Source organism: Brassica oleracea, chromosome C3 (assembly GCF_000695525.1).
Source record: "Brassica oleracea var. oleracea cultivar TO1000 chromosome C3, BOL, whole genome shotgun sequence".
In the NCBI taxonomy this organism is placed as follows: Eukaryota; Viridiplantae; Streptophyta; class Magnoliopsida; order Brassicales; family Brassicaceae; genus Brassica; species Brassica oleracea.
The window spans coordinates 34473197-34500497 of NC_027750.1; the positions used below are offsets into that span (position 1 = coordinate 34473197).

Consider the following 27301-nt stretch of genomic DNA (forward strand, 5'->3'; position numbering starts at 1 on the left):
TCATTTAATTTAACTTTAAATATTTACTTACAATATTTATTTTTTTGTTTTTAAGGTTGTCCCTAAAAAAAAGGGACGGTCGTTGGGTATTGGTTCCGTCAACGATGTTCCGAGAGCGACATCGTCTTATGGTCAGCGACGGGATGATGAAGTCACTGAGCTGCGTAGAGAGTCCGCTCAGCTGCGTAACGAGTTGACCGCGACAAAATCTCGTATGGGTGGAGTCGAGGGCTTCTTGGAAATAATTTTAATTATTTTGAGGAACATGCGACAACAACATCCCATTCAAGGTGAGTCATCCGACGTACATAACGAGGCGGATGTTACGAGGAGGAGTGATGAATTCTACCGGGCGATGAACGACCCTTAGTTTTTTTTTTTGGTTGTTGTATTATATAAATTCAAAACTTATTTATATATAAAATATTTTCATATTGATTTATTTTTATTTTGAATTTTAATTTATTATTAAATTAAATAATTTTAATTATTTTTTAATTATATTTTTAAATTCTGTAAAATAATAAAAACGAAGTAAATTCGTAGCCAATGTACGACCTCTTTACGTGGAAACCTTACGAGGAAATGACGAGAAACATTTAACGAGTATTTTACGAGGAATCATTTACGAGGAAATAACGAGGAAAAGTTTACGACCATTTTACGAGGAAATCATTTCGTGGTTGTTACGTGTATTTTCCGAGGAAACTCTTTCAAGGTATTTACGTGTAGGTTACGAGGAACTATTTTCGAGGTATTTACGTGGTATTATAGCGACGTCCTTTCGTGGAATTTTGACGTGGTCTTTACGACGAATCGTCCTACTTCGTCTTTACGATGAAATATATTCCTCGCTAAGTTACGACGAATTAGCGAGGAAATATGTGTTACGACAGACGTGTAACGAGCAAACGCGTTTCCTCGCTAATTCGTCGTAAAGCCTTTTTTACGACGAATTAGCGAGGAAAACCGCACTCGTTAAGATTATGTTTTCTTGTAGTGTCCAGTTCACGATTGAGCACCCATATTGCCAAAACCCAAAAGTTCAACCGATAAAATCCATATTGAACCGTTAAAAATCTGAGAACCCGCGACCCAATGAATTGGGTAAACCATTGTTCGTATATAAACCATAATTTTGTTTGTCAGAGTAATAAAGTATCACCATCTCGTTTTTTTTACGCCTCTGCAACTAACAAGGTATTGTATGCTTCTATTTCTCACTTCGTTGAAATTTCATGCACTTGTGCTGAAAACTTTAATAATTGAAAATTTTCGTTTGTGAAATTTGTATAATTTATAAAAGAACAAAGCACTCTTAACTTATTTTTGCTTCTTATTCCCCTAGCAAATTAAAACTTAGTTTATGTGATCTGTTTTTTTTCTTGCTTGTGATTTAAGCTAGTTTACGTGGTCTGTTTTTTTTCCTTGCTTGTGGTTTAAGCTTCTTTTTTTTTCTTTTGCAGTGTACTTAGCAATGGAAGAGAATGATCCAGAAATTCAACTTTCACCAAATTCAAAGACAGAAAATCAAAAACTGTCGCAATGTTCCACTCGTAAAAAACAAGATTTAGCATGGGAACATGTCACTCATACTTTAGATCCAAAGGGGAAAAGCATTTTTTCTTGTGCTTTTGTCGCAAGGTTAATCATAGAGGTGGAATCAATAGAATGAAACAACATCTGGCGAGAGTGAAACTGTGAGAGGAAGCACAAAGGGATGCAAAAAGGTTCCTTTAGAAGTTCGACATGCATTAAAAAAATCACTGAAAGAAAATGAGGATAGATAAAAAGAGAAACGAAGAGTGAATAGGCAAGTTTACGAAGAGTGAATAGGAAAGTGCTGTCACTCTTCGTGGAATCTCAGTTCAAGCCATCATCTTTCATCTGTGGAAACAGCGTAATTGTAGTCTTCCGTCTTGTTGACCGTGACGTTCGGACCATCATCACTGCAAAGCGACAACAAAAGAACTTTGCCTCTCTCATGTCGAGTTGGCTGCGATAACTGATCTTCACAGATCTTTCCTAGCTCCATTATGTTTTTCTTTTTTTTTGCCATAGTGGTGCTCTCTGATTTTGTAAATCTAATTCTTTCATTAATTTGAATATTAACAGTTTAGCAGTTTACGATCTTGATGATGGTGAAGGTTCACTCAAGTTTATGTGCCTCCAAGTCAGAAAAGAAATGTCAGCATGGATGTAAACTCATACTTTAAAGGGTTAATTTGTGTAATAGCCAATTTGAAAACAAAATTAAGGATATAGCATTGATTTTCGCATAATTAGATTTTCTAGCTTTTGTTCACCCTTCTTCCGGTTATATCCTTCCTCTATACAAGTTATTGGTAAATAAATGATGTTGAAGTGTATAAAGGATGACAATTATTATAAAAGAACGGCTGTGATAAAAGATATATAAAATGGAACATGCAAAATGGTAATAAACGAAATAATAAAGTATATATTCCTCAATTTTTTAAAATGTCTATGATTGCAGAAAAAGAGATAATGCTTACTCCAACGTCAACCCAAACATTTAGTAAATAAACCAAAAACACTAATCACTAAACCCTAAAGGAAAATATAAACTCTAACCAAATATCATAATATAAAAATAATATATAATATGAAGTATTATTAAAATAAAATAGTAACAAACGAAATACCATAGTATATATGTTCAGATTTTGAAATGTCTATGATTGCAGGGAAGAAAATAATGTTTATCCCAACGTTAACTCAAACCTTCCATAAACTAAACCCGAAACACTAATCACTAAACCTTATAAGAAACTATAAACCTTGATCCAAATATCAAAATATGCACATAGTACATAATATCAGTATTATCAAAATAGAATAGTAACAAACAAAATAGCATATAGTACATATTGTTCAAATTTTGAAATGTCTATGATTGCAGGAGGTAATGCTTACCCCGACGTCAACCCAAACCGCCTATAAACTAAACCCAAAACATTAATCATTAAACTCTAAAAAAAAAATATAAACTTTAACCCAAATATCATAATATACACATAGTACATAATATGACGCATTATTAAAATAAAATAGTAACAACGAAATAACATAGTACAGTCGGGAACCTACAATACATATGAGTTTGAGAGATCCATCTTTTATAGAGACGAAAAATAAAAATTAGAAGGAATAAAAGAATATATTATTTGCTGGTGATTTGGTGAAGTTGTTGACTAAATTGACTATGGGAAGAGGAGAAACCACAATAGGAATTGGAGGAGAAGAAAATACATACTAACTATAACCATAAAATAGAATAGTATGCTGCATAAACATCACTGTTCATCTTATTCAAGTTCTACTCCCATCTTCACTATTATGTGTTTGAATCATCATATAGTTAATCAATAAGCATATCCACATGATTCATTTCAATCTTTACCTCTACCGGTTTGATTGCTATCATCTATTAAAACCATTATATTCTGGTGACAACAAGTGATTATAGAGGTGGTTGGTATAGAGAGGTAGTTGGTGAAAAAGTGTGGTTGATATAGATGAAGCGACAATGGGAATGGAAGAATCAGCCATGGTGACTAATGATAGAAAAATAAACTGTTTGTTTTTGTCAACTAGTTACTAAAGGGTAATATAATTTAGATTTTTGAAAAATTAGAGATGGTTTTTTGGGTTAAATTCTTAATTATACTTTACTTTGTAGTTATCTGGCCCAATTTCCCTACTTTAAAAGGGGTCTAGAAGATTAGACACACATCCAACTATAAAATCATGCTTGCAAAATAAGGAAAAAGTTCTTGATGTTGATATGAATATTGCATAAGAAATCTAAAACATTGCTTAGTGAGATGAATCATTCCGCCTACACGGCTAGTCTCAAAAACCTAATCCTAACATGAATAATGATCCTAAGTCTTTTAAACGACGATAGCATCATGGCCCAATCGATCCTTATAGCACTCGGCCTCAGGGTCTTTGTCCGATAGGTAAGGTTCATTCCCAAGGGAAGGCCTTGGCGAATTCCTCTCATCTGTCGGCTTCCTTAACCAATCGCCCAACACCACATGCGACCCTTGGACCATTAGCCTCGTCCAAAGCATACAGAAATACTTAGGGTCTATAGGCATATAGTCGGTTTGAGTAATCTACATGAGTGCACCAAACAAGGATAATACATGCAGCCTCAATGCCAACACATATCGAACACGCAACAGTCAATCAATCCAACACACAAGCCCTAAACGACCCAAAGGCCATGACAATACTCGGCCAGTCATAGACCTTTGGTCCTAACCCTACTTCATCGCATTCACCTTGGCCAATCAGAGAGAAAAGAAGAAGAGAAGAAATCGCAAACACTAAATGCACCCTTTCGGTCCTTTCATAATTCCGATCAACCGTCTCACCGAACAGTCTCGCCGGACCACCCGAGCACTCACCTAACCAAACCGAACACTCGGTCTTAACCCTTCTCCGATTAGACCTCTATCTCTCTCACACAAACTCTCTCTTCTCTCTCTCTCTATAGATATATATATATATATATCTCTCTCTCTCGTAATTTTGTGGTAATTTGGGAAAAAGCAACTTATGCCAAGAGGGAGAGCAACTTATGCCAAGAGGGAGAATGACGGTGGGTATATGTAGAAACAAGAGGGTGCGATTGAGAGATGCTCTGGTTGGGTCAATGGGATGCAATGGTTTGGGCCGAACTGGTGCGAGTTGCCTCGTGACCATTCGGCCAGCCATTGTGTCCCTTTGGTCAAGCATGACGACACCACGGGTCAAGCGTTGCGACCCTTCGCCTATGCACCATGTCTTTCGCCATTGTACCCAATACCCCTTCGTACTTGACAGTCCCATCGTACCGCTACCCCCCCCCCATTCAACCGCCATGACTAAGCCCAACCCTAGCCTAACCAGAGCCAACCTACCCTAACCCAGGCACCACCCGACCACTGCCCATCGGACCACACTAGTCCTGGACCACCCTGTCACTACCCAACCACCTCAGCTGGGTTAGCTGGTCGAGCTAGTCAGCTAGCTGGTACGAGATGACTACACTACACCGAGCTAACCCCAGCTACCTAAACTGCACCACACTATTATGAGATAAACGGGAACTTGGTTTAGGTCGAGAAAACTGCCCAAACTTCTCATTGACCGAATGATTACGCCTATAAAGTATTCGGGTCGAGGGTTCGTTTTGAACCTCGACTACGCTTGTCCATAGGACGTCTGCCTGGTCCTATGAAGAACCGAGGGTGTTACACGAACGACCACCAAGAAGAAGGAGCGTCGCCGGAGTCGAGAAGACGGAGGGAACGTTCTCTCTCTAAAAGATTTAGAAGAGATAAAAGAGAGAGAGTTTTTTTTAACGCTGATTTATTATGATCTTACAATTATGATATGAGAAAGATTACATAGACGATTCGACAACCGACAATACTATCTGGCTTATGAAGAGCTACGCCTAACTGCATCACCTGATCCGTCTTACAAAGATCCACGCTTGACAAGATTTACTTGCACCATGTTGAAAATTCCTTGTAAGCTTTTCTTTCGTAGTCTGCATAATTGTTTAATAAACCGATTTCTCCGGGACTTGAAACCTGAATTTCCTGTAATCTACAATAAATTGCATGGTCTGGGATTCGAACGCCAGATTTGGGCGTAGAACAACGTACGTTTAAGGCTTCTTCCACGAAAGAGAGAGTTTTGTATACAATTTTTAGAACAACATACGTATATAATTTATTTCTTCTTTTTTTTTGTTCAAATATAATTTATTTCTTCTTTCTTTATATTACTGCGGATAGATGGGAAACCCAACCGGTTTAACCGGTTTAAATTACATTGAAGAGAATAAAACCATTCCTAAAAGCCTAGGCACCGTCTACAATTCTCTCTTTTTTTTCCGTCGCCGGTAAGGATTCTTTCCTCGATTCCTGTTTGATTTCGCGAATTTGCGTCCTTTGCTCAGGTCTACACACTGTATCTGTTAGTTCGATTTTCAAATTGAATTTTTGGTTAACATTGCAGGTGATTCTCTGGAGTGGTGTCTTAAGCAATGGGTACCAAAGGTGAGTTTTTTCTTATTGGAGACTGATAAACGGTTTATGGGTATGTAGATTGTATAGCAATGGATCAGATAAGCGATGCAAAGCGTGGAAAGAAGTTGAAATGTAAGAAGAAAGCAGAGGATGTAGCAACGGATAAAAATGAGTTGAAATCTAAGAAAGCAGAAGCTGAGGAGCATGAGGAACAACTTAAGAGGCTTCAAGAAACGGTGAGTCATCTATTATTAAACACATTGGTAATAATAATCTTCTAACGGGTTTGAGTTGTAATCTTCTCTTTCTGCAGCAAGCTGAGTTTTTTGAGTATACGAAAGAGCATGATGAAGAGCTTCTCAAGTTTGATGCTGCCGAGTTTGAGGTGAGTATGCATATAGTAGATTGTACATGTTGGATGATTGGATCTTGATGCTAATTGTGCCTTTGGTTAGGATGATGTTGAAGCTGATACTGACTTGGAAGACACTGAGAAGCAAGGTGTGGAAGTTGCAAAGAAAGCAAACGAGCAGAAAACGATTACAGCAGCCATGATTGACTCATGGTGTAAATCAATCCGAGAAGACGGCAAGCTAGGCGCAGTGCGTTCCATCTTGAGAGCTTATAGAACCGCCTGTCACTATGGTGATGATACAGGAGACGACCCATCTGCAAAGCTCAGCGTTATGTCCAGCGCCGTGTTCAATAAGATAATGATATACGTTCTGAGTGAGATGGATGGGATTCTTAGAAAGCTGTTAAGGCTTCCTGCAACTGGAGGTATGAAAGATACTATAATGTTGCTGACGAACACAAGGCCCTGGAAGAACTATAACAACTTGGTTAAATCATATCTTGGGAACTCACTTCACGTCCTGAACCAGATGACTGACCCAGGGATGATATCGTTTACTCTCAGGCGGTTGAAACACTCTTCAGTCTTTCTATCTGCCTTTCCAAGCCTCCTTAGGAAATACATTAAGGTTGCACTTCATTTCTGGGGAACCGGAAGTAGCGCCATCTCTGTTGTTTCGCTGTTGTTCCTGAGAGACTTGTGCATACGCCTTGGGAATGATTGTGTGGATGACTGCATCAAGGGGATGTACAAGGCATACGTGTTGAATTGCCAGTTTGTAAACGCTGTTAAGCTGCAGCACATCTCCTTTCTTGGGAACTGCTTCATTGAGCTTCTCGGCACGGATATCTCTGCTTCATATTAGCATGCGTTTGTCTTCATAAGGCAACTTGCAATGATTCTACGTGAAGCGCTCAACACAAAAACTAAAGTAATTTCTCAAATTGAGTTCAACACTTTGTGAAGAGTTTTGCTTTAACTCTTTGTTGTTTTTACAGGAAGCGTTTCGGAAAGTGTACCAATGGAAGTTCATCCATTGTCTTGAGCTTTGGACCGGAGCTGTTTGTGCCTACAGCTCTCAGTCCGAACTCAGATCAGTTGCTTATCCACTAGCCCAAATTATATCTGGTGTGGCAAGACTTGTCCCCACCGCTCGATATATTCCCCTTAGACTAAGATGCGTTAGTATGCTAAACCGGATTGCCGCATCGACTGGTTCCTTTATACCGGTCTCAATGCTTCTTATGGACATGTTAGACATGAAAGAGCTCAATAGACCTCCCACTGGTGGTGTTGATTTACGGACACTACTCAAGGTGAAAAGAAAAACTTTACTTGGCGGTGTCTTTGAAGAAGTGACTGGAATGAAATTAGTAAACCAATTTTTGTTGTTAAAATTGGTTTTTCTAGGTAAGTAAACCGGCGGTGAAGACGAGAGCGTTTCAGGAGGCGTGTGTTTATTCTGTAGTGGAGGAGCTTGTGGAGCATTTGTCTCAGTGGAGCTGTTCCGTGGCTTTCTTTGAGCTTTCTTTTAGAGAAAAAGACAAAAATAGCACTAAATCAAGTTTTTGTTCCCAAACTAGCATTCAAGGTCAAAAGTCACAAAAATAGCACTTAATGTTTTATCAAAAGTCACAAACTTAGGGTTTAGAGTTAAAGGGTGGGGTTTAGGATTTAGGATTTAGGATTTAGGGTTTAGGGTTTAGGGTTTAGGGTTTAGAGTTTAGGGTTTAGGGTTTTGGGTTTAGCGTTTTGCGTTTAGCGTTTAGGGTTTAAGGTTTAGGGTTTAGGGTTTAGGGTTTAGGGTTTAGGGTTTAGGGTTTAGGGTTTAGGGTTTAGGGTTTAGGGTTTAGGGTTTAGGGTTTAGGGTTTAGGGTTTAGGGTTTAGGGTTTAGGGTTTATTTCAAATTTTGAAAAATAAAAAAATTAAAATTTTCAAAGGATAAACTTAGAAAGGTGCTATTTTGGTCATTTTAGTTTTTGAGTGCTATTTTTGTGATATAAACTTAGAAATGTGCTATTTTGGAGATTTGTCCTTTTTTTTATCCCGACCTTAAGGCTCCGTGGCTTTTACAAATCCACTAAAGCTGAGAGGTTTAGGAAAGAAATGAAGCAACTCATTAGCCAGGTACATTCCAAGAGAGAAATGGGCTTTATACATAAAAATCCTGTACTCGCAAGATATGAACTGACTGTTTGTTTTCTCTTCAGGTTGATGCTAACTCAGAGTTTGTAAACAGAAAGAGAGGGTCGATTGATTTTCAACCCAATGAGCCTGCTGCTTCATCATTCCTTGAGGTTTAGTAGCTCGTTTCTCTTGATTCACTTGGTTCATAAAGTATTGCAAAACATATAAATGTGGCTTGTTCTGAATGTTCTTTGGGGGCGTTTTCTGTTTAGAATGATAAGAAGGCAGGGGAAAGCCCTTTATCGCAGTATGCAGTGATAATCCGCCAAAGAGCCAAGCAAAGAAACGAGCCACTGGTGGAATCAGAGTGAGTTACTTTCCTCTACTATTTTGATCACCTTCATTTTCTTTTCTTTTTTTGAATGCTGGTATTAATAAATGGTCCGTCTGGTTTATATAGTGTTATTGTGGGAGAGGAGTCAGCGGTGTTTGGGAAAAACGCACCAAGCAGCGAAGAGGAAGAAGATGAAGCAGATAGGAACGAAAAGGGTGCTGCAGCTTTCAGTTCGTCCTGGTTACCTGGAAGTGACTCCAAGTATGTCTGTCTATTCATTCCTCTCTCATCTCTGGGGTTTCAAATGTTAAAGCCATCATCTATATGTAGTTGGTGGTTGAAGCTAAAGTAATTGTACGATTGACAGAGAAAAAGAACTGGAAGAAGAGAAGACGGTTAAGAAGAAACGTAAGAGGAAGAGTAAAACAGAGAAGAAGCAAGACGTTGAGGAAGGTGCAGGGGCAGATGACGTTGTGGAAGATTTTGTGTTGAGTTCTGATGAAGAGGAAAAGGATGATGATCTGTTTGATATAGAAGGTGACAAAGATGAGGATGAGTATGATGATGCAGAAGACGAAATTGCAGAGCCTGAGACGAAGACATCTTCTGATAAGAAGACTAAGGGAACTTATAAGACTTGGCATAAGAACTACAAGAAGACAAAGAAGAAGCCCCGATTAGCTTCTTAGTCTTTTGGTGTATAATTTGATGATACACAACCATTTTTGTCGGATGCAAAATTTTGGGAAAAGAAACTAATATTTCCCAAACTGGAATTTTTCATCGTTGCCAGCCCAAAGTTTTTGGATGTAGATTGTGAAAATGCACCAAGTAATAAATAGTGATATCAAAGAAACTGAACAATCGAATGAAACGGCGTCGCTTTATGGTTGATGCTACTTTGAGTAGTAAACGACTGCGTTTTAGGAAACGTGTTACGAAGCAACGGCTGATTTTGAAATCAAAAGGACGTTAGAATAAAATGAAACTGAAAAAAAGGATAGGATTCTTGAAAATCTTCTTCTTTATAACTACCTTCTCTTTCAAAATTTGAATCATTCTTATTTCTGATCAGAAAGAAAAATCGCAGAGTGAAAAATAGGAGAGAGAAAGTATCGAAGTTGATTGAGAGGAGCCGTTTCTTGCGAAGCAAGCATTCATTGTAGGTGATGTTTCTCTCTCGTGATCTTAGGGTTTGTTTTAGTTTCCGCCATTGTTGAACTCCCTTTCATCTCTTTTGTAGTTCTTATTCCCCGAGAACAAAAACGAAGATCTTCGTTCCGATCTTCACAAAACCGTACACTGTAATCTCTCTCACGATCTTCAAATAATCCGTCTCTTTCACTTTGGTTACGATCCTAAACCCCAAATCTTGTTTCTAGGGTTTCATCACTCTCTTCTCCGCAAAAATATGAATGATCTGATGACGAAGTCGTTTCTAAGTTATGTGGAACTCAAGAAACAAGCCAAGATCGATACGGAATCAGAGCGCGACGTCGAGAAAGGCGAACTCAACGAAGAAGCCCTTTCCGCTTTCTTCGCAGAGACCGAATCAATCAAAACCCTAATCGAAGAGATCACTCATCTCTTGCTCGAACTACAGAACCTAAACGAAGAGACCAAGTCCACGCACAGCGCCAAGATCCTCCGAGGACTGAGAGACAGGATGGAATCCAACATCGTCGCCGTGTCTCGCAAGGCGAACACGGCCAAAGCCCTAATCGACGCCGTCGAGACCGCGAATCGTAGGAACGGATCTTGCGCGGACAGGACGCGTGTCTCGATCACTAACGGTGTTAGGGCGAAGCTGAGAGAGACGATGGGGGAGTTTCATCGGCTGAGGGAGATGGTCTTTGCTGACTACAGAGAAGATCTCAAGAGGAAGTACTTTTTAGCGACTGGTGATGAACCGAGTAACGAGGACGTGGAGAAGATGATATCTGGAGGGCTTGTGAAGACGTTCGAAGTGAAAGCAGAGATGGATTTGGAGATGAAAGAGAGACATGAAGCTGTGAATGAGATCAAGAGGAGTCTTAACAGGCTTCACCAAGTGTTTCTCGACATGGCTGTTCTTGTTGAGACGCAAGGAGATGGGGTTGATGATATTGAAGCTAACGTGGCTGTTGCTGGGAGCTTTGTGAGTGGAGGAACTAACAGCTTGTTCTATGCGAATCAGATGAAGAAGAAGAACAAGAAATGGGTTGTTTGGGGTTCGGTTTTGGGGGTGATTATTCTTCTTGTGTGTTTGATCTCCATGCTTGCTTCTCGTTGAAGTGTGTTTCTGATTCCTTGTTTTGGTGGAGATTTGTTGCTTCTTTTGATTAGTCTCGATGGAAGCTAGTTGGGTACTTTTTTTCAAGTGTAGTAGATCGTCTCTTGATTTTGTATCAGTAAACATTCAGGTTTCGTTTGATGAATCTGTATATACTATTCGTCTTTTGTAACCAAAATGGAAATGTCATACACCAAAGTTAGGAAGAGGAAACATGATCTATAGTGTTATGACTTTGTTTCATTCGAATAGTACTTGTATGAGTGGAGATAAAATTATATTTAATTGACTACAAGATATTCAACAAGAATCAAATAAAATTTGGTAAATTTGTACGAATATGTGATACAAACAATCTAGAACAAAAGCTGAGGTAAGCATTTGTATTTTGATTTGACCATTAAAAACTCATGTTTCTGAACAGTTTATACTTATGTTGTGGGATAGGTGTCTGGTTTTCTTGGAACCAGGTTCACAATATATGACAAACCAAACAGCACAAGCCCCAACCTAACCGAAGCCTCCACTCTAAGCAAGCATCCACTGAGTTACCTGTTACTAGCTATACCGCAGAAAACATAACCTACGAGCTCAATTTTCTTCGCACAAGGAGGGGGGCCTAGAAGAATGCACTGCGTTATGGACTCTACACCACTCTCTTCTGTTATGCACGCTGAGCCATCAGTAATTAAAGGCATTAAAGAGTATGTTTCTTCCTCGGCTTCACCAAAAGGAAAACCAGCTCAACAGGCACAGAGATATGTGATATTTCTCCAAGCTCTTGGTGGATAAGCTTAATGAAGTTATATCCAATGTAATACATAAACAGAGAGACATTACACAACAACATATAATAGTTTTTAAAACCTAATGTGACAATAGCAGTGACCTTCAACAGTCTCAAACTTGTCCTGCCCAAAGCTCTCTCATCTCAGTGTGGAATAAGTGATAAACTCCGTTGAAGTAAACTGAAATGGTTGGCGCGGAATAGGATTCCTGCAATCTCACAAGGATTAAGAATCAATCAAAGGCAACCATAACTTCAATTTTAACAGTATACATTTGTGCCGATTAAGTCGGTGTAAGGAGAGGAAAGATACGTACGGTCTAGGGCCATAAACTTTGATCTGGCGGATATGAGTATCTCTCCCGTTGAGGTGATTTGACAACATGGCTATTTGCAACATGAATGTATTCACAAATGTTTCCCTGTGAAGAGAACACACACTGGTTAAACTGATCACCGAAACAAAAACATCTAGTAAGCAAAACCTCAAAGGCAAACGGCTCAAAATCTGACTGATACTGGAATCTCAACCTATCTCAGAGTGAAAACTCGCTATCTAAAGATAACGTCTAAGCAATATTAATAAACTTGTACAAGAGCTTCTCTGACAAAAGACAGTCATAAAGCTGATCATAGAGCTAACATAGTAAGCAAAACTCCAAAGGCAAATGGCTCAAAAGCTGACTAAACTGGAACCACAACATATCTCAGTGGAAACACTCGCTAGCTAAAAGACATATATCTAAGCAATATTGATAACCCCTGCAAGAGCTTCTTCCGTTCTAAATGACTCAGTACATACCTTGGATCAGCTCCAGATAGAGATATGGAAACCCAACCAGATGGCTTTACAAGCTCAACACTTTTTACTTCCTAAACAATTGAAAGAGAAGGAGACAACACCATGAAACATCAATCCACATCACAAGCTAGAAAAAAAAAACACCTTTTAGAGTAAAAAGATCACCTTTAAGTTATGAAAGCCATCACCAGCACGAACAGAGATCTTACTAGGCGTATAGCTCTCGTCAAGCTTAAAGTCAACGTACAAAGCCACTAACTTTTCAAATCACAAAAAAAAAGGGTCAAAACCTCAAGATCTGAATCCCCTTTCCCCCCCAGAAAAAAATTAGATCATAACCATACCTGTAACCTCACTTTCTTCTGGAATTGAATGTTGATCAAATGTGGTTGCAACCCATCTGATCTGCAAAAAAAAAGGTGGAAACTTTCGATTCAGCGAGACAGAGAAATGATTAGAGGAAGAGATGGGCATTTAGATTTAGGGTTTAACTGCCAATAGGTCTCGAGATTGTCGTCGCGGAGAGTGTTGACGCCATTGCCGGGCTTGCAGGAGCTAACGCTCCAAGCTGCGTTTTTTCCCATCTCTCTCAGATCGTCGTCCACGATTAGCTTATCGTTTCCTCCTCTGATCTTCCCTTCTTCCTCCGATTCCGATGATTCCGTCGCCATATCTAATCTCCGATGTCAACCCTTTTTTTTTTTTGCTAAAACCCTCCCTACGAGGGTTTGAATTCGTCTTTATGGCTCAAGTGGCTTCCCTCATAGGAAAAACGAAAAACGTCATGTCGTTAATAATCACTAAAACGACATAAAGTTTTTGTTTGTTAACAAGAAACAACATCTATTTATTAGAGTTTAGATTTAGATTGGGTAAGCCCTCAGACCGGAAAACGGCCGATCCATAAATCAACAGTAGGCCGCGGTCACGATCAGTACATACACTGATAACCTCTGCTAAAACATACATCAACGTAAATTTATTTTAAATTTCATACGCCAACTAATAAAATTAGGCTAAATCATACATTGACCACTTTTTCCTTACTCAAACGTTAGTTATTAAAAAAATTTATTCTTGTCGAAACTGATCCAGGGGGGCTTCAAAGTTCAAACCCGTGTTTGGTCAATGACTATTATGTCTCTAAACCACTGTGCCAAGTAGATTCTTTGTTTCTATTTTCCAAGGTTTAATATTTATAGCTAATACATATTTAATTCTGATATTTTTTTGCTTGCCGTCTGTCTTCTATAGTCATCATCTTCCTCCTTCCTCTGTAACATTACTGCAAGAACCACCACTTCTACTCTCATCTTTTCTATTAGACATATATTTTAAACCATAGATACAAACAACTAAATGGTTTGTCACTGTTGTTGATTAAAAAAGCGATAAGGAGGAATTCAATTCACGTGGAACTGAAAATGAAAAAGGTGAGAGTGGAAGTGGTGGTTCTTGCTGTAATGTTACAGAGGAAGGACGAAGATGATGACTATAGAAGAGAGACTGCAAGCAAAAAAAATATCAGAATTAAATATGTATTATCTATAAATATTAAACCTGTGAGAGTAGAAACATAGAATCGACTTTGCACAGTGGTTCGGAGACATAATAGTCATTGTTGGCTAAATGCGTGTTCAAAGCTCCCCTGCAACAGATTTGACAAGAATATTTTTTTTTAATTAATAATTATTATTTTAGATCGAAATAATTCCATTATCACACGTATGCTTCCGTTAATAACACGTCATCATTCATTAACGGAAAAGAGGTCAATGTATGATTTAGTCTAATTTTATTATTCGTGTATGAAATTTAAAATAAATTTTCGTTGATATATATTTTAGCACATATCATTACTGTATGTACTGATCGGGACCGCGGCCTACTGTTGATGTATGGATTGGCCGATTTCCCATCCTTAGACTATTAGGTTTGATAATTGTAGTTTTATATTTTTTTGCGGTAGAACTAAAGTTATAACTTTCTTTTTTTCTTTTTTGATGTGGTTATAGATATTTTAGAGGTAGAATTTTGGCTGTAGATTTAAATTTCTTTAATGATTTAATATAAATTTTCTAAAGCTAAAATAGAAGTGTTCTGGCAAGTTTGTTTTATACAGCTAAAAAAATGAGAAATAAAATTTTGTAACTTAAAATTTTATTTTTTATAAAGGATAAAATTGGAAGAACTTTACGGTGCTTCTAAAGCACTTGCCAATCACACTTTCGGGGTGATTGGTAAGTGTTGTATTTTTATTTTTTTGGCTTTAAAATAATGGTGGTAGATTTATTTGCTGTAACTATTTTTGATGTAGCATTGTAAAACACTATTTTCTGCTTTAGAAATGAAGCTTTCTACAGCTTTTTTTTTAATTGTTCAGAGATATTTTTAATGTAGCTTTTTAAAAGAAAAGAAAGCATGATTGGTTGACATGTATGACTTTAAACTAATTTTTAGTTTTCTAGAGCATCTACATCCAGTTGTATCTTCAAATCTTTCCCACAAATTTCCGGAGGTGGACTGTCAAACACCCTCTTGTTCTTCGTAAACAAATTCCTACTCCTACGATATGGATGATCAGGTGGTAGGAATCTCCTGTGACAGTCAAACCAACACGTTTTCCTTCCGTGTTTTAGTTGGAAAGCATCAGTGTTATCTTGACAATATGGACATGATATCCTTCCATGCGTTGTCCATCCAGACAACATATCATATGCTGGAAAATCACTTATTGTCCACATTAGTACTGTCCGCATTTGAAAGTTTTCTTTACACGAAACATCGTATGTTTCAGCACCTTGAGCCCATAGTTGTTGCAACTCATATATTAGTGGCTGAAGAAACACATCAAGTGATCTCTTAGGATGCTCTGGTCCGGGAACGAGAATCGAGAGAAACAAAAACTCTCGTCGCAAGCACAAGTTTGGGGGGAGGTTGTATGGTGTAAGAATGACGGGCCATAGAGAATATTGTCTTCCACTCTTGCCAAACGGACTGAAACCATCAGTACATAATCCAAGGTAGACATTTCTTCTTTCATACGCAAAGTCGGGATACTTTGATTGGAAATGCTTCCACGCTTTTGCATCTGAAGGATGTCTGATCTCACCATCTGTTGAGTGCTCCGCATGCCATCTCATTTATTGCGATGTGCGTTCAGATAGATACAACCTCTGCAACCTTTCCGTCAAAGGTAAATACCACATCCTTTTATATGGCACTGGAACTCTTCCACTCGTATCTTTATAATGAGGCTTTCCACAAAATTTGCATGTAACCCGCTGTTCATCCGCCCTCCAATAAATCATGCAGTTGTCGCTGCATACATCTATTACCTGATACGATAAACCAAGACCAGCTACGAGTTTCTGAACCTCGTAGTATGAACCAGGAGCTACATTATCCTCGGGTAGAATACCTTTTACAAAATCAGCAATCGCATCCACACAGTCTTCAGCCAAATTATAATCTGTTTTAATGCTCATCAATCTTGTAGCAGATGATAAAGCTGAATGACCATCTCTGCAACCTTCGTACAATGGTTGCTTTCCAGCATCCAACATATCATAAAATCTCCTAGCTTCTGCATTGGGTAAATCTTCCCCTCTAAAATGATCATTTACCATCTGCTCAGTACCTACACCATAATCTACATCCGTTCTAATTGGTTCTTCTAATCTAACCGCTGGCTGAGGTTCGCTAGTACTACCATGTTCATAATCAGTTTCCCCATGATGATACCAAATTTTGTAACTTCGTGTAAACCCACTCAAATATAGATGAGTCCAAACATCCCACTCTTTAATAACCTTTCTATTTTTACAATTAGAGCAAGGACATCTTAACTTACCTGTTTTTGCTTCCGGTTGTCGGTGAACTAACCCCATGAATTTGGTTATACCTCGTTGGTATTCTTCCGTAAGCAATCTCGTGTTCGGATCCAAATGAGGTCGATCGATCCAAGAACGAAAATAATTTGAAGAAGACATATTTTTTATGAATCAAATTCGTGTGTAAATAGAGTAAGAGGGAGGATGAAGATATGGAGTGAATGAAGAGGAAGAGGAGTGCTTGTTTATATAGATTAAATCCTGCCGACATACCGAGGAAATTCCGACGGAATTCCGACGGAAAAGGCTAGTTCGTCGGAATTTCCTCGGAATTTTGTAAAATCCCCCAACGGCTCTCCAACGGCTATAATATTTCCTCGGAATTCATCGGTTTTTTCCGAGGAACACATTGTTCCTCGGAATTTCCTCGGAATATTCCGACGGACTGAGGTTTCCTCGGAATTCCGTCGGTATATTCCGAGGAAATTCCGAGGAACCCCAATTTTGTGTTTCCTCGGAATTTCCTCAGAAGTTCCTCGGTATATTCCGAGGATTTCATTTTCCGTCGGAATGTCCGTCAGAATACCGTTGTTTTCTTGTAGTGATTGGTTGGAAAATTTGATATGAGAAGTACATTGATCCACTAGTAAGCTTGAAAGCTACTTATTAACACTATCAAAATTTATAGGAAGAAATTGTGTCAGCATCAGTAGCACTATACATATAACCAATGACGGATTTAAGCTGGAGACCTTTTTCATTTTCATTCACTAAATCAAATATATTTAATTAAAGAGAATTAACTTATATTTTTGAGAGAAAACAAAAATTAGTAGAGAACATGTGACCCATACCTTCATGCATGCATTGGCCCCTGTTAATCACTATTTATCTGCTTAAATTCATGAAGAAGTTGGGAAAGGCAATGAGAAAACTATTTTGCGGTAAGCTAAGATTGTATGCATGTAAATCTGACTTTTATATTTTGTCTGGTATAAATCGTTTTTGGATCTACCACTGCATGTGTAAGTAAGGATCCCTAATAAAAATCGCTTTGATCGTCTGATATTTAATGTTTGTTAACGGTCTATTTCATTCGTTTGTTTATTATATATAAAGTACCTCAATAATTGGCCTGTCTTTTTTTTGTCTTTGTCGATGGTTAATTATGCTATTACAAACTATAAAAAAATATTACAAGATGATTCTATAGCCGACAATTATACCTGCTTTATTAGGATTCACGTCTGACTGCATCTTCTTCAGCCGTCCTATGAGATCTATGTCTGACAGTACTTCTTGCGCCATGCCTAAGATCTCTTATATGCTTTTTTTCATAAATCTGCATAATTCGCCTTTGCTGGGATTCGAAACCCAGACCTCTTGGTGTAGAACCATTAATGTAACATTAGTTAAACCACTGGACTAATGGGGCTTCCACAGATAATAATTGTCCGTCTAGACACTGTTTACTCGATTATCTTTGTTTTTAGATAAAAATGTTTACTCGGTTATCCATTTTTTTTCAATTTGAATTTGATTGTTTAACAATGAATTCTATAACAATTGACTTGACGGCCACCTAATGGCTAACAACAGAATGATGCGTATACTTGACATGCGATCTTGGAAAGATCGGAATTTTACAAGTTGCAGAAAAGAAACAAAAAAAGGACTAATAATTTGCTTCTATGACTTTCAGAGTCTCCACTAGTCCACTATTGTTACATTTACACCATGTGTTTAGATCGAATGTAAAACACACTCACATTCGGTAAAGGAGAAAAGGGTCTATGTGTGCAACAGATTTCAAATTCCCGAAGAAATCCTTACATGATTATTTTGTAGTTTGTCCCTTATAGTGGTTATTCCACTACTTCACTCAAGAAGAAAATCCAAGCATAATTCAAACACACAAAGATAAAGACTTTACTTCACTAGTTTCTTTTACAATAGAGAAATTCTATAATTTTCTTTATTATAGAGAAACATGTTGGAGGCGAACCTTCCCACCTTTATTTTAAGGAGATGCTTTTAAACATATAACTTAAACTCTGCGGGAATGAAGAACCCCACAACAAAAACACCCAGCAATCGGGAAGACAAAGTTTTTACTTACTCTCTTTCTCTCTCTATATATTACTTTATTTAACAAAATTTATACAAAGATTGATGGAGTCAAGACCACTAAATTGCTCTCTCCAGTTATTCAGGTTTATATATCAGAAAAAGGATCAAATGATAATGCAAAAGCTGAACCAAATTGCGAAATTATCACCCTTTTTTTTTTGCACTGGGAGAATCGTCACTTTGATCAGCATATATAATAGAATATGATTCTGATTCTGATGATGTCAACTTTGTCGCTTCAGTGAATCTTTTCTTAGTAGTGAAATCCGAGGCTAGATGTGTTGTAGAGACTCCGTGATTGAGTTTCCCAGCTTGCCGATGGCTGAAACAGAGATATACATGACACAGTTACTTTCCAGACAAGTAACAATAACTCAGAATAATCAAATAAGTTTTCAGATAGATAAATATTCTTACAGCTTCAGTAGATGTTGTTTGGCTCAGGTTTATCACCGATAAATCTAGAGATCCTTGTTGATCTAGCGGAAACAATGGCACATCCACCATTATTGATGGCTTTGAAGCAATTACTACTGGAAGATTTGTAAAGTAATCCTGCAACTGAAGTTCATAACAAAAAAAAAAAAAAAGATTATTATGAGAAGTTTTTGAATAATAACAATTTGATCTTGAGGGTCTAGAGAGTGAATTCACCTGTTTTACATATAAATCTTCCACCGAAAGCTCCAGTTCTGGGTTTAGGAAAGCGAGTTTCATAGACAAGAACTGCAAAAGTTTGTCACTTCAAAGATTCTGACTTGTAACATTGGTTAATAGTGAATCATGGTTCATTACTTACCTCAATTTGTGTCTGGAGAGATTGAACATAATTGATGATCTCATCAAGCATACCAGCTTGTCCAGTGACTTTTTTGCATCCAGGGACAATATCTTGCAGATATTTCATCTTCTTGCTGATCTTTTCTCTTCTTGCCTGCAGATACAAATCCATTCAAAACCCTAGGACTATCTTCTTCCTTGTAACGCAAGAAACTTATCATAAACAATGTTTATTACACGTTCAGCTAAACTGTGTCTGTCTGTGGCTTGGCTTCGACGAGATCTGACGTGGATATAATCCAATTTATGGATCTCTGAAGCTCCCTTTGATGTCTCTTTTGAAGTGTCTGAAGATGCTTCCGTGTTACTCATGCTTGATTTTCCTTTCATGTTTGACTCTGTCTCAGCCTCTACTTTGATCTTCTTCTCTGTCCTTTCTTCCTCCCTTCTCTTAACCTGAGACATAATTATATTTATAAAAAAAATCTCAAAACCCATGTCTTAGAACAATTTTTAAAACCAAAATTTGATCTAACAAACCTCTGATTTTCTCTTGTTTTTCGAGGAAATAGTTCTGTTTTCTTCACTGTTCTTCAACATAACCCCCATTGTATCCACTGGATCCATCTGGAAGCTACTTGTTCTTGAAATGCAGCCATCCATAGCTTCATGTGAAGGGCCAAAACCCATGTTAGGGTTTGGTCCAAAACCAGATCCAAGCATTTGAAAATGGCTGAAGGTACTCTGCAACAACTCATCATTGTTGCTTCCATGGAACTGAAGTATCTGAAGAAGTTCAGGTGAATTGTCGCTGGTCCGAGACACAACTTGTTGTTGTTGCTGTTGCAGCCATTTAAGCCTTTCAAGTACATTCATGTCCATGGAGCTTAAGGACAAGTTTTCTGGAGAGACAAGACCTTCCAACATATTGTTCTCAGGAGAAAACTCTCAACTTGGATATTTATGTAAAGAGAATTCGGCCAAAAAAAACGTCAACTTTGCACGAATTGCCAAAAGAAACATGAATTTTTGAGCTGACCAAAAAAACACCGCTGACTTGCCAATTTAGCACGCCGTCATCAAATTTAACAGAAATATTTGACGACGTTTATTGTTGGCGTTAAGTGAAACGACGTCGTTTTACATGATTTGAAATTAAAAATATGTAGACCCCTGGATTCGAACCCAGGTTGCTTGGTCAAATGGCAAAGTCTTTTACCATTAGGCTAGTGGAACTTTCAATGTTCTTACTAACATGTTTACTTTTATGTAGTACTGATTGAATATAAAAATATTCTCTAAAAACTTAAAAAAATCTTTAAAATTCCAAAAAATTGAAAAATAAGAAATTTTTTATAAAATCAATTTTGAAATTAAAATTGAAAATAAAATTTTATTTTTCTTTAAAAAAAAAAATTTTATATTTCTTAAAAAAAAAATCTCCCAAAATTTTCATAAAATTAATTTTGATTTAAAATTAAAATATTTTTTTTCTTTAAAAAGTCAAAAAGTTTCCAAAATTTTCATTTTTTTAAAAAAATCCAAATTTTTTAAAAATTATAATAAAATGCAAAAAATTAAAGTTACAATTATCAACTTTTTATGTGTGTATAATTAATTTCAACTTTTAGCAAATGTATTAAATTTTGAAAGATTTTTTATTTTATGAAAAGAAAAAATATAATTTTATTTTCTATTTTAATTTCAAAATTAATTTTATAAAAAATTTCTTTATTTTTTTTCAATTTTTTGGAATTTAAAGTTCGTTTTAATTTTATAGAAAATTTTGGAAGAGTTTTTATTTTTTAAAAAGAAAAATAAAATTTTATTTTTTAAAAAGAAAAATAATTTTTTTTAATTTTAATTTCTAAATTAATTTTATAAAAATCTTCTTTATTTTTTAATTTTTTGGAATTTTAAAAATCTTATTAAGTTTTTAGAGAATTTTTTATATTTAATATGTACCAAATAAAAGTAAACATGTTAGTAAGTACATTGAAAGTGTCAGTACCCTAGTGGTAAAATACCTTGCCATTTGACCAACCAATCTGGGTTCGAATCCAGGGGTCTACATATTTTTAATTTCAAATCATGTAAAACGACGTCGTTTTATCTCATTTGAAAACGACGTCGTTTTACTTAACGCCAACAATAAACGATGTCAAATATTTCTGTTAAATTTGTTGACGGCGTGCTAAATTGGCAGGTCAGCGAAAACATTATTAATTAATTCTAAAGTCAATGAAAGTTTGGTGTTTTTTTGGTCAGCTCAAAAGTTCATGTTTCTTTTGGCAATTCGTACAAAGTTGAGGTTTATTTTGGCCGAATTCTCTTTATGTAAATGATCTTTAAAGTGAGACCAAAAGCACAAACAGAATAGAGAATGTGGATTAAAGCTTTATAGCTCTGATTTTTTTGTGTTGATAAAAGCAAAAGAAGATTTGTTATAAATGTATGAAGGGGATATTTAGGTTTATATGATGTTGTTTGGGCAGTTTGCTTAGAAAAGCTGAATATGTGGGAGAAACTAATCCATTGATAACCATGAGATGGAGGTCTAGTGGCAGACAAGCCTTGGATTGTTAATCAACTTGAGTTCGAATGTACCCCACTATATTCTATTATCTAATCACGCAGATATTGATTTAATACATAATTTGAATATTTAGAAAAAGAATTCATCTCTGGGCTGCACCTTCTTATAAGAATTAGCTTTGGCATTTCCGAAAGTTCGTTGGAGTACCTTCAAGTTAGTCCATATTGATATCATTCTTCTTAGCTTTATTTTGACATCAACATTGGCCCGCACACATAGGTCCCCTACTTCTTATGTTTTCTATTTTCCCTTTAATTTTTATTTTTATTTAATTTATTTGTTATCTCTTAGCTCAATACATAAATACACCCTTTTATTTTTTGCTAAACGGATAAATATACCCTTGCAAACTCGGGATGTGACCACAATTTTAATATGAACAATACAAATATATTGAGCAATAATAACTTTTATTCTTTTAATGCGTTGTTTAACAGAATACTGTAAACTTGTAATGTAATGCTATTGCTAACTGATAGTATATTATATGACTCATGATATTTGCATATATCAGGTTTAATATTATAGTACGCCGTGTTTAAAGTTATAAAAATCAAAACACATATAAACTTTTATATAATTATTTAATTTTTCAATTATATAAATGAAAACACATGCAAGTATATTTTTCTCTTTTTTCCTCTTCTTCCTCATCAATTTCTCTTTTATCTCGTTCTCTACAAACAGTTAATATATAATCACTGCTTAATAATATGGTGTGATTCGTTATAGGTTGGATCCAACCTTGTTATTCTTTATAGAAAAAAGAAGGTATGATTCATGTTACTCGTAAAATATCATCGCGATGCATGCACACGTATGATGAAGGTAAAAAGGTCAGATATGGTAAACTATCAAATTCTCCAATTCAAATCCTTACATAAGTATTTTTGTTAATTCTTTCATATAATAGTTATTTAACTAATTCAATCTACACCAAAAATAAAATTCGTACTTTGTAACAAATTCATGTAAGAGTAGTTTCGATATTTTATATTCAAAATTTACATTAAGATCGCAAACTTATTATAAACAAAGAAAATAAGGTCTTTTATGCAAGGATATTCTGAATCTATAGCCTCGGATAGAGGAGGTCCATATATATATGGTTTTAAGAACAAAGAAAATAGATTGAAAAGTTTGTAAAGAAAATTTAAGATGATAGTTAAAATATACTATGTCGTTATCTTAAATGAATGTTGGCAGTTAAAACATATTTAAAATTAGTGTTTGGTGGATAAACCAGGTCCAGTGTGTAGACATTTGACTATGACTACAAGAAAAAAGGCTCAAGAACAATTTGCATAAAATAGTAGTAAAGATTCGGTATCAAATGGCGATTGGGACATAGATTGATAAAAGTAGTGAAGGAAAGAAGATGGGAGGAGAAGGTGTAGGGTCTATAAGTGACATAACCCACAACATGTGGGCATGTCCTTATGAACACTAAATTTAGAGGTTGTTGATCCTTTCTTGTGTTTTTTATTTTCTTCTTTTTTTTCCTTTCAAGTTGATGAGAGGATGTAATTAGGAAAATAAACGATGAAATAGACCTCACGAGTTAAGAGATATTAAATTAAATCGAGCAGTCATTAATATGTCAGTGGTTTTTTATCTGAAATATTTTATTCATGAACTGATTTATTACTGAATGATATCCACATATCTAAAATATGGTTGTATATCCAAAATATTAGTTATATTTAGATACGAAATATCCAAAACACTAACAGTTACAATTTTAATACCAAAATTAGACCAAAATATCAAAATATCCAAAATATGTGAATGCGTTAGTTATGTTTATAAAATAATTGTTTGGAAAATTTAATCAGTTTTGTCAAAATATAAAAAACTTTTTTTTGAATATTTTGGTTTGTTCCATCGAATATTTCAAATATTTTTTATGATAATTTATTTGGTTCTTTTGATTAATACAAATAATTTTAAGTTAGAATATCCAATTCAAACTAAATCAAAACAATTCGAACCGAATTTTACTAATTGATTCATATATGAAGCCTAACCAAAAAAACAAATATTAAAATGCCCAAATATACTCACAGCCATTAAAAATGAAATTGAATCAATGCAATAAGTATATTTTAATGGGTAAATTAGCTAAATTACTTTCCCTTTCTACTTATTCAGTTAAATAACCAAATACTCATTGATATCTTCTTCTGCTTTCTTGAATCACTGAAAATTCCATAAAACAAATATATCAACTCGCTGTATCTAAGCTAAGTGGCATGTTGGACAGTTGGTTTTCTACTCGTAGATGGTGGATCATCCCTTTCTCGCACATGATCGTTTAAGCCCTTGATTTTTTCTTGTCTAACCGATATTTCTTTGGTTGAGCTAATTCGTACTTTGAATCATTTTTTAGGTGTCTCTTTAGACCGGATGTTCCTTCGTACTAGATGTTCCTTCGAACCATATGCTTTTTGGGGCAGATGTTTTTTTGAATCAGATTAACAGGTCGGGATGTTCAAAAAATCTAAACAATGCTTAAACTTATTGCGAGGAACGGATTTAGTGAACATGTCAGTGAAATTATATGTAGTTCTCACTTTTTTCACTTTAATTTTCAAACATTATTTACCTATTAAGTAAAAGTTCCTGATTAGTTAATATGACACTCTTTGAAATGTATAACTTGTGATGTTTTGATTTATTTAATTAATAAAGATAATTTTTTGGAGCGATTATTGTTAAAATAATCTATGAGATGAAAAGAAATGTAATCTATATAAATAAAGTTGTAACTTATCTTTAGAGTTCCACTTCCGGATCAGACATATTCTTAGAGCACAAAATACCTTGGCAGACAAGCTTGCACGTGATGCGAAGAGTTCTCCTTCAGCTTTGCTTTATGTCGATTCAACTCCACCGGTTTGGCTTGCTAGATCGGTTGGAGATTCTAGTTAGTACTTGAGTGATGTTGTCAAAAAAAAAAAAAAAAAAAAACTTCTCTTTAGAGTTTTGCACCTTATTTCTCACAAGCATTCTCCAATTGACATGTCATCATCTTTCTAAAATATTTAATAACTAGTGGTATTACCGGGCTACGCCCGGATTTTTAACATAAATTTTAATTTTAATCTATTATATTACTATTTGAATATATATAATGCATATCTATCGATTTTTACAAAATATAAATTATAAAATGAATTTTAAATTATTAGAGTGTAAACGCTAATAATATGGAAAATAGATATTATATGACTTAATAACTATATGTTGCTGTTTTATTGTTTTTATAAGTTTTATTAATGCTTTGGATGTACTTTTCAATTAATTTTATTTTCTTATTTCGATATTTTTATTGTTTAGAACTAATTGTTTCAATAAAATTAAATATTTTATTGGTTAGAGAAAATAAACTTTGGGCTTTGTTAATTTATGACATTTTATTCTTTTTGGCGGTCTCCTTTTGTAGGAATACAGACCTCTCACTCAAATGAAATAAGATGTAAATATATAAATTGTATTTTTACTTGTTGTTACTTTTTTGTTGTGAAAAAAGTGATTTAAAAAATACTAAAATTAAATGTTTGAAATTAATATATGATGTTTCAATATTTGATTTTCAGTAAAAAAACATAATTTATTTGAAAATTTATATTTTATTTTTAAAGTGTAATTTCTTTTTTGAGCTTTTCTTCATTATGATATAAATATAAAGTACTAATTCAATTATTCGTAAAGAATTGTTTCACATAGACAATATTAGGCAAACAATTTCATCAGAAAGACTTTAGTGTTGCGTTTGTCCTAAACAAACCAAATCAATATGTCAAGAAAGAGTTGCTCTTCTTTTATAAAATATGCTACACTCTTTATATATACTCTTTTTTTTTATCTCATAACGATCCTTCAAATTTCATATTAAAATTATACCATGATGTCTCATAATTCCCTACAAAATGGTAATAAAGACTGGATCAGAGATACATTTGTATAATTTGTGTGCCTAAAAGAAAATATTAACTACACACCAACAAAAAGGTGCCTTGGGGTCATTTGATAAGCTGATATTTGTATACACTATATTTAGATTTCATTTTTTATATCTTTAGGTGAAGAAATTACAAAAAAGCATGGGATATTAATGCGTATGGAGCATCCATTTCATTTAATATATGTAAATACCTTAGTAGCTGCTCAAATTCAGGATTGCATGACATGCAGTGCATGTTAGTAATAAAGCAACCCTGCATCCACCAAAAATGATTTTTATTTTTTTTTGTAAAAAACACCAAAAATAATTTTTATTGCAAAGAAAATTAATAAATTCTGCACACAATGTAGTAAAACGAACCTTGTCACTGAATAAATCTTTAAATTTGGATAGGAAAACAATGAACCTTCTCACCAGTTTCCTCGTGATGCGCTTTAGGAATCGCCTTCCTCTCCATCTTTCTTTTACTGCATAAGTTAAAGATAAAGAAGAAGCGCAGAATCTTGAAACTAATAATACATATAAGGAGTACTGACTACACATACATGTAAAGAAAATAATATAAGCAAAAATATATAATATAACTTAAGCTAGGTAAAAAATTTAGTCAACAAATAAAAACTAAGTCAAATACAATATAATATAATAATAGATAAATTTGAAGAATAAATTGAATATTTTCATAAGAAAAACATGGAAATCTTTTTATGATATTAATTTTTCAGTTTGATCAAACTCAATCTTAAAAGAGTAAATATAACGAAGTTTCTTTCTATTTTTGTCACCAAACTAAAACTTAAAAATTTGATAAATGATTAAAATTCACTACCAAAAATTAATATATAACTAAAACAGATAATTTTAAATTTTTATAAAATAACATTATAACGAATGAAACAATTAAAATTTAGTAAAATACATAATATGAAAAATTAGAGAAATTCAAAAATATATACGAAAGACTTATAAAAATAAAAAACATAAGAATCCATCATTAATGTTGTTTATCATCAAAACAAGATCAACGAAAAATATAAAGAGTGAATCTAACAGTTTTTTTTCTTTTCAGATCATTAAACTTAAGCTAAGGAAAACTAATATTGAGAAAATCCACAGTAAAAGATTAATGTATAATCAAAATTAAGATTAAAATTAAAAATGAACATCGTATGATATAACAAATAAAACAATAAACATAAGAATAAAAAGGAAAAAGTTAGTTTTTATGATATTAACGTACGAAAGCTAAGGTTATTGTATTCAA

General features: G+C 35.0%; 3 protein-coding genes and 1 pseudogene across 3 annotated transcripts; 2 read left to right on the top strand and 2 right to left on the bottom strand.

Moving 5' to 3' along the window:
* Window positions 1–5821: 5821 nt before the first annotated feature.
* On the top strand, window positions 5822–9640 carry LOC106336392 (annotated as a pseudogene).
* Window positions 9641–9974: 334 nt separating this feature from the next.
* Window positions 9975–11236, top strand: LOC106333655 (syntaxin-112-like). The gene is made up of 3 exons (XM_013772073.1): window positions 9975–10036; window positions 10114–10174; window positions 10253–11236. Exon 3 carries the CDS (start codon window positions 10282–10284, stop codon window positions 11140–11142), a length of 861 nt encoding a protein of 286 aa, XP_013627527.1. The 5' UTR covers window positions 9975–10036; window positions 10114–10174; window positions 10253–10281; the 3' UTR covers window positions 11143–11236.
* Window positions 11237–11849: 613 nt separating this feature from the next.
* On the bottom strand, window positions 11850–13492 carry LOC106331984 (anaphase-promoting complex subunit 10). Its single transcript, XM_013770423.1, has 6 exons — window positions 13224–13492; window positions 13076–13136; window positions 12897–12989; window positions 12732–12802; window positions 12247–12351; window positions 11850–12138 (listed from the first exon to the last, which is right to left on the bottom strand). Exons 1-6 carry the CDS (start codon window positions 13400–13402, stop codon window positions 12069–12071), a joined length of 579 nt encoding a protein of 192 aa, XP_013625877.1. The 5' UTR covers window positions 13403–13492; the 3' UTR covers window positions 11850–12068.
* A 5033-nt stretch (window positions 13493–18525) lies between these two features.
* Window positions 18526–20401, bottom strand: LOC106328992 (transcription factor HBI1-like). The gene is made up of 6 exons (XM_013767550.1): window positions 20015–20401; window positions 19712–19930; window positions 19494–19628; window positions 19349–19420; window positions 19112–19255; window positions 18526–19016 (listed from the first exon to the last, which is right to left on the bottom strand). The coding sequence occupies exons 1-6, from the start codon at window positions 20399–20401 to the stop codon at window positions 18948–18950; spliced, it is 1026 nt and encodes a 341-aa protein (XP_013623004.1). The 3' UTR covers window positions 18526–18947.
* Between the last annotated feature and the right edge of the window lie 6900 nt (window positions 20402–27301).